Source organism: Durio zibethinus, chromosome 18 (genome assembly GCF_047325235.1).
Source record: "Durio zibethinus cultivar Kanyao isolate XHJ-2024 chromosome 18, ASM4732523v1, whole genome shotgun sequence".
Taxonomy (NCBI): domain Eukaryota; kingdom Viridiplantae; phylum Streptophyta; class Magnoliopsida; order Malvales; family Malvaceae; genus Durio; species Durio zibethinus.
The window spans coordinates 12,399,878-12,414,343 of record NC_143179.1 but is presented as its reverse complement, the minus strand read 5'-3'; the positions used below and the strand labels follow the sequence as shown (position 1 = coordinate 12,414,343).

Genomic DNA, 14,466 nt, shown 5'->3' with positions numbered 1-14,466 from the left:
TCAGTGAAAGAAAAATCGAAGTGGATCCTAACAAAATACATGCCATTTAGAACTTGTCCTATCTATAGACGTAAAAAGAAGTAAAAATTTTTTTGAGAAGATTGAACTACATTTCTCATTTTATCTTTCAACTCACTTTCAAGTGTGATCCTATTTTTAAAATGCCTAGAAAACATGACCCTAATAAATGGGATGAAGAATGTTAGTGTGCCTTTAAGAAAATCAAGGAATATTTATAAACCCGTCAATTTTGGTGCCACTTGTTGCAAGAAAACCTTTAATTCTATATCTAATCATGCATGATAATTCTATGGGATATGTATTAGAGTCAAAGGATGAAACGGGTAAGAAAGACCAAGCCATTTACTACCTAAGCTAGAAGTTCACTAATTAAAAACCTAAGTATTCTCAGTTGAAAAGAATGTGTTGTGCATTAGCTTGGGCAACCCACACATTTAGGTAGTTTATGTTATACCACATAATTTGACTGATAGCAAAATTAGATTCTTTCAGTATATTTTTGAGAAACCATCTTTGTTAAAAAGAATAGCGAGATGAAAAGTCATGTTCTCCGAATATGACATTATGTACATGACATAAAAGTCAATCAAAGAAAATGCAATTGCAAAATTCCTCACAAATCATGCTACTAATGATTATGAACCTATAAAGTTTAATTTTTTTTTATGAAAACTTGATGACTGTCTTTCAAATAGAAAAGGTGAAGCTTGTGGAAAAACCATAGAGAATGTTTTTTAATAGAGCTTTGAATGCCTTAGAGCATGGAATCAAGGTAGTTTTAATTTCTCTGAAGGGAAATTGCTATCCAAGCATTGTAAGGTTAGATTTTAACTGCACTGATAATATGGCAAAATATGAAGCATGCATCATGGGTTTGCAAATGGCAATTGAAAAAAAGATTAGAGTATTAGAGGTCTATGGAGACTCGGCTTTGATAATTTATCAGTTATGAGGTAAATGAAAAACTAAAGACTTAAAGTTGGTCAAATACCAAAGGTCCATTGCTGAATTAAATAAGCAATTTAAGGATGTTCAGTTCTAGAATGTTTTTTAGATGAAAATCAGATTGTTGATGCATTGGCAACATTAGCTGTAATGTTCAAGCTAAAATGCAAATGCAAAGATCTAACCTATCAAATTGAAAATATATGAATCATTGACATTCTGCTTAAAAGTTAAAGATGAAGTGGATGACAGCGGTTGATGAGAAGTATATAGATTATACGAGATGAAGCTATTAGGTAGATGCCCCTCTATTGTGACTACTTGCATTCCCTTTCATTATTTTTTGATGTACTTCTCTCTTCAATATCTGTCGTATCTTTTAACTTAATCCTGCCATTCTTGATTGTATTTTTTATAATCTCACTAGAAATCACCATGTTAAAGAAGTTTTTAGAGATATTTTCAATCATTCTTTTGTAATAAGGAGTATTCAAAGAATTGACAAATAGAACTGTAATTTTTTTCTTTGACAATAGTGGCTATACTTGGGCTGCTATATCTCTCTATTTGTATGCAAATTCTTTAAAAGTTTCAGTTGACCTTTTTTTCATGTTTTGCAGAGATAACCTATTTGATGCCATATCTTTAACATGTTTATATTATGCTAAAAAAGCCCTAGCCAAATTATTTTAAGAGCAAATCTTATTTCAGTCCAACTGACCATACCATCTTGTTACAGACCCAGTGAAACTATCCTGAAAGTAATAGATTAATAACTTATCATCATGGGTGTAACCTGTCATCTTTTGATAGTACATGATGATATATGTTAAAGGGCATTTTGTCCCATCATACTTTTCAAAATTTGAAGCTTTAACTTTTTCCGAATAACAAGATTAAGCACTAAAGTAAGCTTATTAGCATCAATACTCTCATACATATCATGGCCTTCAACTGCTTTCAATCTCTCTTTCAATAGATCATATTTATCCTTCATCATTGTATCTCTTGATGGATTTAACACCTTTTTTAATTTTTTTAATTTTTTAAGATTGTCTACATTCGGCACAATAATGGAGTCATGAAAAGTATGCTCGAGATTGACATTTGTCTGAATTGAGGGTAATTTGGTAAAAATATCAGTATAAGGGTGATAAGTTATTGGAAGTGCTTATGGGATATTGGGGGTCTTGAACATATATGAACCCATATGGATGCAATGGTATATCAATAGCCATTTCCTCCCTTACCCCATTTGTTTCAATGATTCCTTTTTCTTTTGTCAACTCTGCTAACATTTGTTTTAATTTTACTAACTCTTTGTCTATGTTCTATTGCATTCCCGTGACTGTTTCCCTGATCTCTCCTTAGGCCTTTTCTACTCTGTCCATACAACTTGCATCTTTATTTTTCATGATTTTAGTATCGGTTCGAGTGCTATAAGTACGTAAACTTAACTGATCTCGTTTTCTAAGATAGCTATCCTTGAACTTTTTATTAATTACCAGAAATTAGAAATGCATGGCATGAATTTTATTATAAAAAAATTTCTTTACTTTAAAGGTTTGACAAAAGTATATTTACAATTATCATTCTTTGTCCTTAGCTGGCATGAAAAACAATGAATTCAAACAAATGATGCATGATATAAAGTCAGATTTTGTTAATATTATTGAGGGAAAACTTAAGTTTCATCCTATATTCATGGTGGGTTATCTAAAGACATTTTTTTCACCTTAAAAGTTTGGTGAAGACATATTTGCAACATTATTCTTTCTCACACTCCTTTAGGCACACCATTATTAAAAAATAAATAGAGGCATCAATTCATAGAAAATTTAAAAAATAATAGAGGCATCAATTCATAGAAAATTTAAAAAATAATAGAGGCATCAATTCATAGAAAATTTAAGTCAAATGAAGTTTTCATTCATTTTCAAAAGTTTCAAGTTTACACATTATGAACCATTCTAGAGCTAAGGCCAAAAAGTGTTAGACTCGCTCTCACTTTCTTTTGTCTCACCTAAGAAATCCAAAAATAGCTGACTATGATTGCTGGAAAGGACAACCCTTTTCTTTAAAATTTTTATATTTTATTCATCATCAAGGCCAACTTTACAATTGCTTGTAGCACTGCATGTTATCTCGGCATGGATCAATGAAGGATTCTTATGAATAATTGGCTTCATTTTAATATCAAAACCTAGACATTCAAATTTTTATCAGTCTTTGTATCCTATGTTTCAAAGTCGTGCAATATTTTAGAGCATGGCCCATGACACCAAGATGGTATTCATAGTGGGCATTAAGGTCATACCATTTAAGAAAAGATGGTTTACAGGGTTCAGCAGGGATAGGGACAATAAGGTAATTTTTTAGGAGCAATGGGTATAACTCTGTATAAGACATGGGTATTTGATCCATAGAGGTTTTTTTTTTATTTTGGTGTTGTCAGAGTTTTTTTGTCCTATGATTGGTTTGTTTTGTTGAAAAGATCGTGGTATAGTTGGTCTTAAAGTGAATTGAGAAACTTTGGATCAAAGATTGGGTTAAGAAGATAGTGATAGGATAACGTGCTAAACAAGTGGTTGTGAAATGTGAGATAGTGGGCATGACTTTGAGTGTGAAATTCTCAGAGGTTGCATGAAATTTAGGGAACAAATCCTAGGTGCTTGGAAAGATTGAAAGTAGTTATGAAAAAAACTTAAGTATGGGTTTGAACTTGGGATAGTTGGTAATGGTTATTTGAAATCGGGTGACTTTTTCTTGGAAATCAAACTATTAAGCTCAGTCATTTGCGTGGCTGGTTGACCTATTCTTTTCTTGAGTTCACTCAAACTTTGGTCACTGTTCAAATCACCTAATGTCTTAGTATGCTCTGAAAAAGTGCAGGAACTAACGGGAGCCAATTGATCTTGACTTGATGGAATTGGAAGTGACAACAATCCTTGAAGGGCAATAACCTCAACCATACCACTACTTTTAACCATTTTTATCAATTGAGCAATCTATTTTTCATCTCTCGAAACGCGAGCCATAATTTCTCTTGATTCAACTCCAAACATTAATCATTGCTTCTAGTTGATTTCTAATTTTCATTATTCTAATTTTCACCGAGACAGACATTTTATTTCAGGACTTAAACCAAAGATTCTAGATTATTACCCTTATTGAATGAATGCAACAAAAATAATTTTTAACTTATATGGCATACTTAACATGTTCATGAGTGCAACAATGATGCCTAATGAATGTCATGAAATGCATATATGCCTAAGATAATGAATTTTTATATGTACAAGACCCCAAATGAAAATTTTTGTCATCCACAAATATGTATGCAAGGAATGTAATGTTATATTGCAGGGATGGTGGGATATGAAATGCAATGTATGTTCCATAAAACCTTGTTATTCATGAATCCATATGCATGAAATGCAATGACTTACTTACATGAATGATGAGATGTATACCTATGATTAGTGCAACATACTTGTATGAAATACATGAATCTACCATATGCATGAGATACGTCTATATGGAATGCAATGCATGTGTTGGGCTGGCTTAATGAGGTAGACATTGCCTTAAGATATGTAACAAGATAAAGTGCATGGGATGGATACGCATGAAATGAAATATATGTACTATCTTATTATGATGCGAATGGGATGGGGTACATCAAAGATCAAATGAAAATACGAAATGTAAACAATATTCAAAAAAGAAAAAAAGGAAAAATATTTTTTTTTAGAAGGAAAAACATTTTTTTTACACAGAGAAACTAAGACTCAAAAATTAATTTGTACTTAACCAATAAACAATGAATTTAAGAAAACCTTCAATTTTTGAAAATTTTTTTTGCTTGTCGGATAATGCTAAAAAAATTTCATTCTATTCTAAAATATTTTATGACAATGCAAATTTTGGATAACTACTAAATGAATGAAATACATGTCAAAAGAAAAAATTTCAAGAAAATGTTTTTCTTTTATTATCCATACATATTTATGTTATTTCTATAAAAAGGTCGATAGGGCTCTACTCTAGGCAAACTTTCTATGGCTCACAACATGCTAGGTTAAGATTTATGCATCCAAAGTTTCTCAGACTATTTCTCACATCATCATCTATTATAGACTAGTAAGGTTTCTCGATCCTCACCCATCACAGGTTACTAACAAAAAGAGTTCAATCTGAGTGGGAGTATTTCGCTAGCACATGTGAAGGTTATCACCTCACGAGAGCATAACTACTTTACTTCTTCTTAAAAAAAAGAGCCAAGGTCTAGAGCTCATGCATACGGATGAATATGCAAAATGTGTGCAAAGAGATGTATTAATGAAAATAACATAAATAAATTATAAGCACAAAATCAAAATAAAGTAGTAACTAACATGTAATTTATTTTATTCATTAACTTCTATAATTTGAAAAATAAAATAAAAAGAATTAAATTAAATATAAAATAAAACTAATTAAATCCAACCATTCTTAATAGTACATAATTAAAATTTTGGCCTGACTTTTAAACAGTCCCCAATGGAGTTGTCAAGCTGTCGTAAAATTTTAGGATCGTCAGATGTAAAGAATTTTAAAATTAAAAAAAAAAATAAGGGAGTCACCATCAATCTTTTTTAGAGTGATTCGCCACCCAAAAGTTTATCTTTTTAATAAAACTATAAAAACAAGTTTAAAGTTTATCAAAAATATAAATTTTGGTTTACAAAAACTAGGTTAGGTCTAGGAGTCGGTTACGTGTGGAGGAAGATTAGCACCTCCATAACACCCATGAATTAGTACCAATTAATTATGCACTATTTTCATTGTTGAATGAAATGGTTTTTATTTGAAATTTAATACTAGTTTCCTTTATGCAAAAAATATTTTTTGCTAAAATTTTTTATTTAAAAATATTGAAAAAATATTTAAATTAAAGAATTATTTTAAAATTCTTCAACATTTAGGCAGAATTTAAAATAACTCTTTTTACTTGAGATTTAATACAATATCCCTTAAAATGAAAATAACACTTATCGCAAGAAATGATTGTTGATGGCTTTCCAACAGCTAGGCACAGTACTAAGAATTATTCTTTTTGGAATGTTATTTTTATTTTTTTTATAATATCACAATTTTAAAAGTAAGTAAATGAAAAAGTATTTTATGTGAAAAAGTAAATGATGGTATTATCAGATAGCAAGTAAAAATTAAAGACAAACAAATGCAAACAATAACAAATAAATGCATGTATGCCAATAGGTGGTGCGTATGATAATGAAATGCAAATTTGAAATTAGATTCTTAAATATAATGAGACCACCTTAACTCCCCAACATCTAGACGGAGCTTAGGTGCGACTATTCATATTTAAGATCCCATATTTTTTTAGTACTTTTATTATTAATTAATTATTAATCCAATGGTTAAAGTGAATTAAGGATTGGCATGAAAACTTGATGAAATAAAATTTCGTAAATATCCCATCGTCTAGGCGGTATTCAAGAATAAATTATTTTGAGTGAAATTTTCATATGTGTCCTTGAAATTTTGGGATGGTCTTGGTTAGAGCTTAGGTCGAGGTTTTAAAGGTTAAGGTTTCAGATTTTGAAGATTTGGATTTTAGGTTTTGGTTCAAGTTTTAGGGTTTTACGGCTTGAATTTTAGGGTTTGGAAAGTTTAGGGTTTTGATTTAGGGTTTGGGGATTAGGTTTTTTATTTTAGGGTTTGGAAGGTTTAAGGTTTTGATTTTATGTGTTTAAGGTTTTAGGGTTTCAATTTTAAGGTTTGAGGTTTGGGGTTTCGATTTTAGGCTTTAAAGTTTTAAAGGTTTCGATTTTAGGGTTTGATATTTTATGGTTTAGTGCTTTGATTTTAGGGTTTAAATTTTATGGTTTAAAATTCAAAATTTAAGGTTTAAAGAAAACACGAACATCTTTAAAAATTCTCAACATCTAGGTGGATTTTCGAAGCAAGTTCGACTCTTTTATAATTTTTCAAAAAATAAATTTTTTTTATGAAGAGTTAATATTAATTTTTTTAGTTTTACCTTTTTTTTAATAATAATTTTCCAACATCTAGGTGAAATTATTATTATTTAAAGTATGATTGTATTCTCTCCAACATTTAGGCATGAAATTTTTTTTATTATTAGTAATTTTAGAATCATTTTAGAATTTATTATTATTATTTGTTATTATTATTATTCTACAAGATTTATTATAAAAAAATAAAATTTAACTATATATTTCATTACTTATTTTTATTTATTGATTAATTATTTATAAAAATTCATTCTAGCAAATTTAAACTTTTTAACATGCATAGATATTAATAATAACATTTAAAATTACAAGAATAATATTTAAAAACTTTCAAAAAATTTTAAAAAAAAATTATTACTTGAACTAGACCGATCAATAGACCGATCATTGCTGGTTCGGACAATTCAGGCAGTTCAGCTGTTCAGTCAATGGTTCTGGCTATTTGGCAGTTTGATCAACAATTCAGATGGTTCAATCAATGGTTTGGTTGAACCAGTTCAAGGTTGGCTGAAGGATAAGTCATCCGATCGAATACACGGACCCCAGGTCGGGTTACAGGCACGTGTGGATCCTCAATGCCCAAACGACGTCGTTTTGTGCTTTCGATCTTTTATATAAAATCAAAATTTTTTTCTTCATTTCAAACCCCTTTTCGAAAAAAATTTTGAGAGCTCTAAAGAGAGCTCCAAACTCTGCCACCATCCAGCCTTCAGCCACCTGCGTCGCTGCGCTAGTCATTGTGCCATTCGTCGATGGTGGTTGCTGTCGGTGGTCGAAAAATACCAAAATACTTTCAGAAGCTCTCTTAAATGTGATATTTCTAGATCTGGTCTCCTTTTCACCAAAAACAGACCCGAATAGCATAGATTGATGCTTAAAGTTTCTGTCTTCTTTCTTTTTTTTGTTGTTTTTTTTATGAACTGTAATTGTTATATTATTTCTTTTACATGTACCCCTTTGGCACTGGGTTCCTCACCGGAGGCGAGGATTGTGTTTCTCTTTTTTGGTTTTTTTTTGTGATTATGTCTATTTGAAAAAGAATTGGGTTAGGGGTAGAATTAGGTCTCTGAACGGGTATCTCGAGGATGCCGTTGTGGTGGTTTTGAGTGTAGGAAGTGGGTGTGTGGCATTGGGTAAGCTTAGGTTTGTGAAGTGTGGATGTTTGAAGGCCTGGTGAGGGTCGAATGAGGGTGAGAGGGATCAGTACTTGAGGGTTTCTAGGTATTTTGTCTCTTGGTAGTGGCTGAATGAGGTTTCTATGCTTGTTTGAAGAGTTAGGTTTCAATATGTTGAGGGTTGAGTTTTTGGTGTGTTTGAAGATCTGTTCGAGAAAGAAGTGAGTGTTTGAGGGCAGTGTCTAGTGGGAGAGGGATTGGTGCTTGGGAGAGGTCTAGTTTTTATAAAGATGTGGGATTGAGAAGGCATGGGTTTGGCAGGGTAAGTTGTAAGGGTAGTTATAGGGTTCTAGTAAGGTGAACAGATAGGGAGCTGGTTAGGGTAGGGATGGTTGGAGGTGGCTGCAGGGGTGGTTGGTGCTAGTGCACAGCAACCAGACATTAGCCCTTGCTTTATGCTTTTTTTTGTATTTTATTTTATTTTATTTTTTAATTAGTTATTTATTTATTATAATAATTATTTAATATTATTGGATTTTTAATACTAAAAATAATGGGCTAGCTTAGGCCCAAAAAAATAGGAATTGGACATCGACTCAAATGGATTAAAATTGGGCTGAATCTGATAAAACTTTAACGAATTTAAAATCAAATTTTGATTCGAAACGCCCAAAAAATCCAGACAAAATTTGATGTTTACGTTTAGTCTCTAATAAAAACATATCATGATCTACTTTTGGTCCAAATAATAGTTATTTTTTAAAATTATAATCCCAATAAAAGCCTTTGATGTACGTAAAGAAAAAAAATTTTATCAAATAAGACATTTGAAAGTTTCAAAATCTTCTTTTTATCATTAAAACATGACCTCATCAACAAAATATCACAACTTCGTTTTGCATGTTATTAAGCTGCTACAATTGCAAGATATCCACAAGCTAGACTTAAATGCAGCATGCATAAGGTGAATTTAATCGTTCGTGCATGAAGAGAGCACATGATTCTGTCTTGAAGATTTGCTTTGGCTAGCTGCCATTTAGGATCACATTATATCATTCCACCACCATGGGTCCAGAACAACAAGAACTAATCAACAAGGATAATTGCTGAAATAGGATCTCTAATCTAATCGTCTCTAGCTCTATATTATCTTTGATAATTTGAGGCATGACAACTTTTACGTGCTTAAGTTCAACAGTAAATTTGTTTTTGAGATTTATGTAAGTACAATTTTTTTTATAAAGAGATTGTAGTTTGAAGGTTGAGAAAAGAGATGTAGGTGTAAGGATTCAAATTTTAAATTTGTTAAATGTTATTTTTTAAAAATTATTATATAAATAAATTGAATTAAGTTTTAAATTTTATGTAAATAAAAATTTAATTTTGTTGTTAAAAGAAAAAGGCACGTGACATGAATATGCAGAACATCATATATTCAACCATTTTAATTAGAAATCAAGTGACACTTTAGTAAACAAAAAGTTAGACCTGACAATTCATGTTTTTGTGTTGTGTCTTATACCGTATCTTGTGTTGTGTTTGATATGTATAATGACATGAATTGTTAAAATATGAACACGACACAAATTATAAAATATGTTTAAAGTTTAAATACGAATATAATATATTTATTATACATGTTACATGCAACACAATATGATAAACACATGCATAATTAATTCATTTAAATACGACATAAATAGATGTGATTAACACGAATATACACGACTAACATTATATATACAAGAACACCATTAAATTAATAAATAACTATAAACTATCCATTATTTACAACTTAATAAAATTGACATATTAATAATATAAAAAAGTACTTACATATTAAAAAAATAAAAAAATTTAATACCCATTTAATATGTATTTAATATATATTTAAATTTTAATATATATTATATAACTATATTAATTTTAGTATCAAATTCAAAATGATAAATTTTATATGATATTTAATAGCTAATTAAGTATCATAATTAAAAATTAAATATTGAAATAATCTTTATATGTTTCTATTAAATTAAATATTAAAATAATCTTTATATGTTTATATTAAATTAAAATAAATATAAAAAATATATTAAACGTATTAAATATATTAAATATATACTCATATGATAAAATTAAATTAAACATGTTATTCATATCATGTCATATATTTAGACATGTTAACACAAATAAGGTACAAATTTTATCATATTAAAATTCGTATCAATATTAATAAATATAAAACACATTTTTAAAAAATATATATATAATTTTTTTATTATTTTCGTATTGTATCGTTATATTATATATGAAATTATCATATTTACAAAAAGTCCAAGTGAAAAATATTGAAGTGTTCAACAGTACCAGAGGAGATGAGAAAAGAAAATAATCAGTATAAAAAAAAATTAAGAGATGCCATGTGAAAAAGAGAACGTGTTCTCAGACTAATTTGCTTGATGCCAACTCCATACCCATCAGGCCATCACTTCACTATGTAACTGCACTAAATGATGTCAGAGAGATAAGAAAATTTTTCTTCCAAAGCTGGATCTTGACTTGTTCTACTCCAAAGGCATGAGACAGAAGAAGAGGGGGCAAGAAATTAATACACCCCACTTAGATTCCAACGGGGGTAGCAAAAATTTTACCTTTTTGGAAATTTGTTTTTGTTTTGCTTGTCAATTGGGGTAATGGTTTTCATGTGGTCCTTATGGATCACTTTCTTTCGGCTTTAAAGTGTGTGTTTTCTTGCAATTGCATGGCCAGGATTACCGGTGGAAATCAACTAAAGTCCAACCTGTGAAAACAGGCTAGAAAATCAAAAGGCTTCACATGTTTGCATTTAAGACCAGGCCTGGAGATTTGCAAGCCCATTTCTGCCTATTGAAATATACATCTGTTTCATCTTTGGATAAACAATTTTCTGAGACAGATATAATTAAAAAAAAGAAAAATAGTAAGGATCCTGTGACATTTTGGGTTGTAACTCGTAAACATTCACGTATTGCTGATCTGCTATCATTGTCAGCCTCTCTACCTTTGCTATGATCTAACACAAGCAAATACTATTCTAAATCTACTATGTCACTTCAAATGAGTGATTATATAAGCCAATTAAATTTACTATCTTCTTATGCTTTCAATTAAAAGTTTCCTCAATATTAGCTGGGAATTTACTTCACAATAACTTGTTAAACAAGGTTCTAGGTACCTAATTAATGCTACCCTTTCTTTTTTGGCCACATAGTTAATGCTACCTTTTACTTCAATTAACTTTCAATCAAATAAAATGCTCTTGCAATGGTATAGTTGACTTTCTTTTGATAAATGGTGATGATGGGATGCACAGGCTCACAAGAAAGCAAGTCAAACTTTAATTCTTCAGCACATCTAATAAATAGAAAGGGCGTTTGTTATTAATAATTTGTTTCATTCATTCCCTTTTTTTTTTCTTTTTTCCTTACCTCTTTTTCCTTTAAAACTGAAGAAAAATATTAATGACAAGATCCTATCCCAATAGCAATGTCCTTCTAAAGATCTTTATACATATATATAGATCTATATGCATATATACAGATAATCCATTAAGCTTGAGTTCAGTCCACAAATACTCATCCTTGGATAATGAAAATTATAGGCCTCAAAAAAAAAAAAAAAAGCTTGAATACTCTAATTCATCTCATTTTTCCAAATGCAAGATTTTACAAAGCTGATAAGTCGTTTTCTATGCAGAAAATCAGGACAGAAATACTATTACTTATTCTCAACCAAAGATATCTGCCACAATAATTTGAAATTTACCCTTTTGCTCTGCCACTATAAAGGGGTGATACCGATTTCTTACTTGAACGTAAAGACCTATAGCGAAAAAATAAGCCAAGATCAAAAGAATCCCAAAATGGCCCTAAAAGAAGATACTGCCCGGCTTTAGACAAAGTTAGCATTTTCATCTAATTTGATATCACTAAGCTGGTAATCATTCCCTTGATTGGGAGAATCGTCAAAAAGCCATTTCTCGAGCAATGACAGTTGCCCTTGGGCAGTAAGATCGGGCTTACTTTCATCTCGGAAAAGGCTTGCCTCAGGTGACATAGATTGTGAGATATCAGAATTGGAAGAATCAAAAGATTCAAAGACAAACAGTGACTCAAAAGGCTCTGACATTTCCATGCTGCTAGTGTCTTCCTTCCTTGGAGTCCCTGCTTTAGAGGCAGAATCAGTCATCCCAGCCACGTTGTCGAATGATTGTTGAGTGGTAGCAGAGTTTTTAGAAGCAGGCTTTGATGGATTTCTCATCCACCCTTTTAACAACTCGGCTATGTTCTCTGTGCTTGATGCATAGCATCGTGGTTTTGCGTAAGAAATGTACCCAATAGAGGGTTTCAGCTCAGCTAAACCACTTGATTTCTCTGGGGACAAGGCATCATATAATGCCTGTTTAGCCATATGGATATCAATCTGCAGCCTTCTCTCCCACTGACCTCTAGAAATTTGCTTTGGTGATGTTGTTGATGATGATGATGATAACCCATCTCTAAAATAACCTTCACTGCCTTGGGGCTTCTTCAGCTTCTTCTTCAAGTGAGTGTTCCAATAGTTTTTAATGTCGTTGTCTGTTCTTTGAGGGAGGTAAGATGCTATTGCAGCCCATCTGCAATAATATTAAATATATTACACTGCTTTGAGAAATCAATTTATTCATGCCATCTAAGATTAAGCAGATGATTACCTGTTGCCTAAAAGAGCTTGAAGGTGGATTATCATTTTCTCCTCATGTTCAGTAAAGTTACCTCTTTTAATCCCTGGCCTTAGGTAATTAGTCCATCTAAGCCTGCAGCTCTTGCTACATCTAAGCAACCCTGGAAAGAAAACCAGAAACAAAAAAAGATTAATAATTTCAGGAGTATACAATCAAATCATGGTAGACTTTTCACATGTCACAAAGTAAAGACAAAAATTGAAAACTTTTGATTCTATTTCCTTCATGATCATCAATACCAAACCAAACCAAACCAAAAGAAAAAAAAACAAAACAAGATCCTGTTGTGTTAAAAAAGAATGTAGCTCCGAAAATAGAAATCATTTAACCCAAAAGATTAAAAAAGAACAAACCTGTATTGGTGGGAACAGCCCTCCAATTCCCAGGACCATGTTCTTGAATATAAGACACCAAGATGATATCTTCTTCGGGAGTCCATGGCCCTTTCTTCACACCTACTTTGTCACAACAAGGTGGTCTCCCCATATCACCTTGTTTTCTTTTTTTTTTCCCTTTTCTTATTCTAATCCTGAAGAAATCAGAAAACAGGCTCTATTTTGATTTTGTGTTTGGAAGCTTTAAGACAAGGGTATAAGGCTAAGGTTTCCTTTTGTCCTGCTGTGCATATATAGAAAAGAGAGTATGAGAGAGAAAACACTGACCTAAAAGGTGCAAAAGGGTGCCCTTCCAACTGCCACTCCAAAGAGTCAAAAGATGACAGCAATAGCATTAACTCTAGGGGAGGGAGGGAGGGAAGGGCAGGCAATGCCGAAAGTCAGCTATGCCAAAGACAAGGCAATGCCTCTTCTGCCTCCTAAAACCGCGTGGAATTCAATGTGGGTTGCGCTGAAGGAAACCTATATACGATCTCTGCCATTTTTATTACTTAAAAAAAAAAACCAAAAATTGGTGATGAATAATGGAGTTAATTTACAGCATAAAGTCTTAGCCTTGTAAAACCAAAGGCATTGTTTCCGCTCGTTATTACATTCATGGCCGGGCCTTATTAATGGAATGTTTCGGTTAATAATGCCTATATGTCTAGTGGCGGACCACCGTAGGAGCATTTTGAAATTCCTTAAAATATAAACTATACACTATAATAATTTCATATGTATTTGTATTATATTAAATTAAAATAGCTTTTAGATTAAATTGTTATTTATTAATTTTTATTTTTAACTTAATTTTATATATTACAATTTAAGCAGATTAATTATTATATTATTATTCATAAATTTTTAAAAGTAATACATCTATCATAAATATTTAGTTACACTCATACAAACTTTAAAAAAAAAAAAAAAAACTCATTACCTTTCTAGTTTTCTCAATTAGGTTTCAAATCTTCAATCAAGTATCAAAAGTATTTTGATTTTTTAGTCGATTGCACTTATCTTCTCATATGTTTGTGACCGTTTTCAAAATTTTTTGTTTGATTAATTCTCAAATGAATTATGTTAATTGTTTGATTTTTTATTTTTGTTGATATATCCGTAGGTAACAAATATAGTACAAATGTGGGTTTAAAAGTCGAACAATCCAAATATATGATAAGTTTTGAAAATATGAGTATATG

The 14,466-nt window shown here is 31.0% G+C and overlaps 1 protein-coding gene across 1 annotated transcript; it reads right to left on the bottom strand.

Moving 5' to 3' along the window:
• Window positions 1-11,673: 11,673 nt before the first annotated feature.
• LOC111300557 (myb-related protein 306-like) lies at window positions 11,674-13,597 on the bottom strand. Its single transcript, XM_022896187.2, has 3 exons — window positions 13,241-13,597; window positions 12,858-12,987; window positions 11,674-12,779 (listed from the first exon to the last, which is right to left on the bottom strand). Exons 1-3 carry the CDS (start codon window positions 13,371-13,373, stop codon window positions 12,056-12,058), a joined length of 987 nt encoding a protein of 328 aa, XP_022751922.1. The 5' UTR covers window positions 13,374-13,597; the 3' UTR covers window positions 11,674-12,055.
• Window positions 13,598-14,466: the final 869 nt, after the last annotated feature.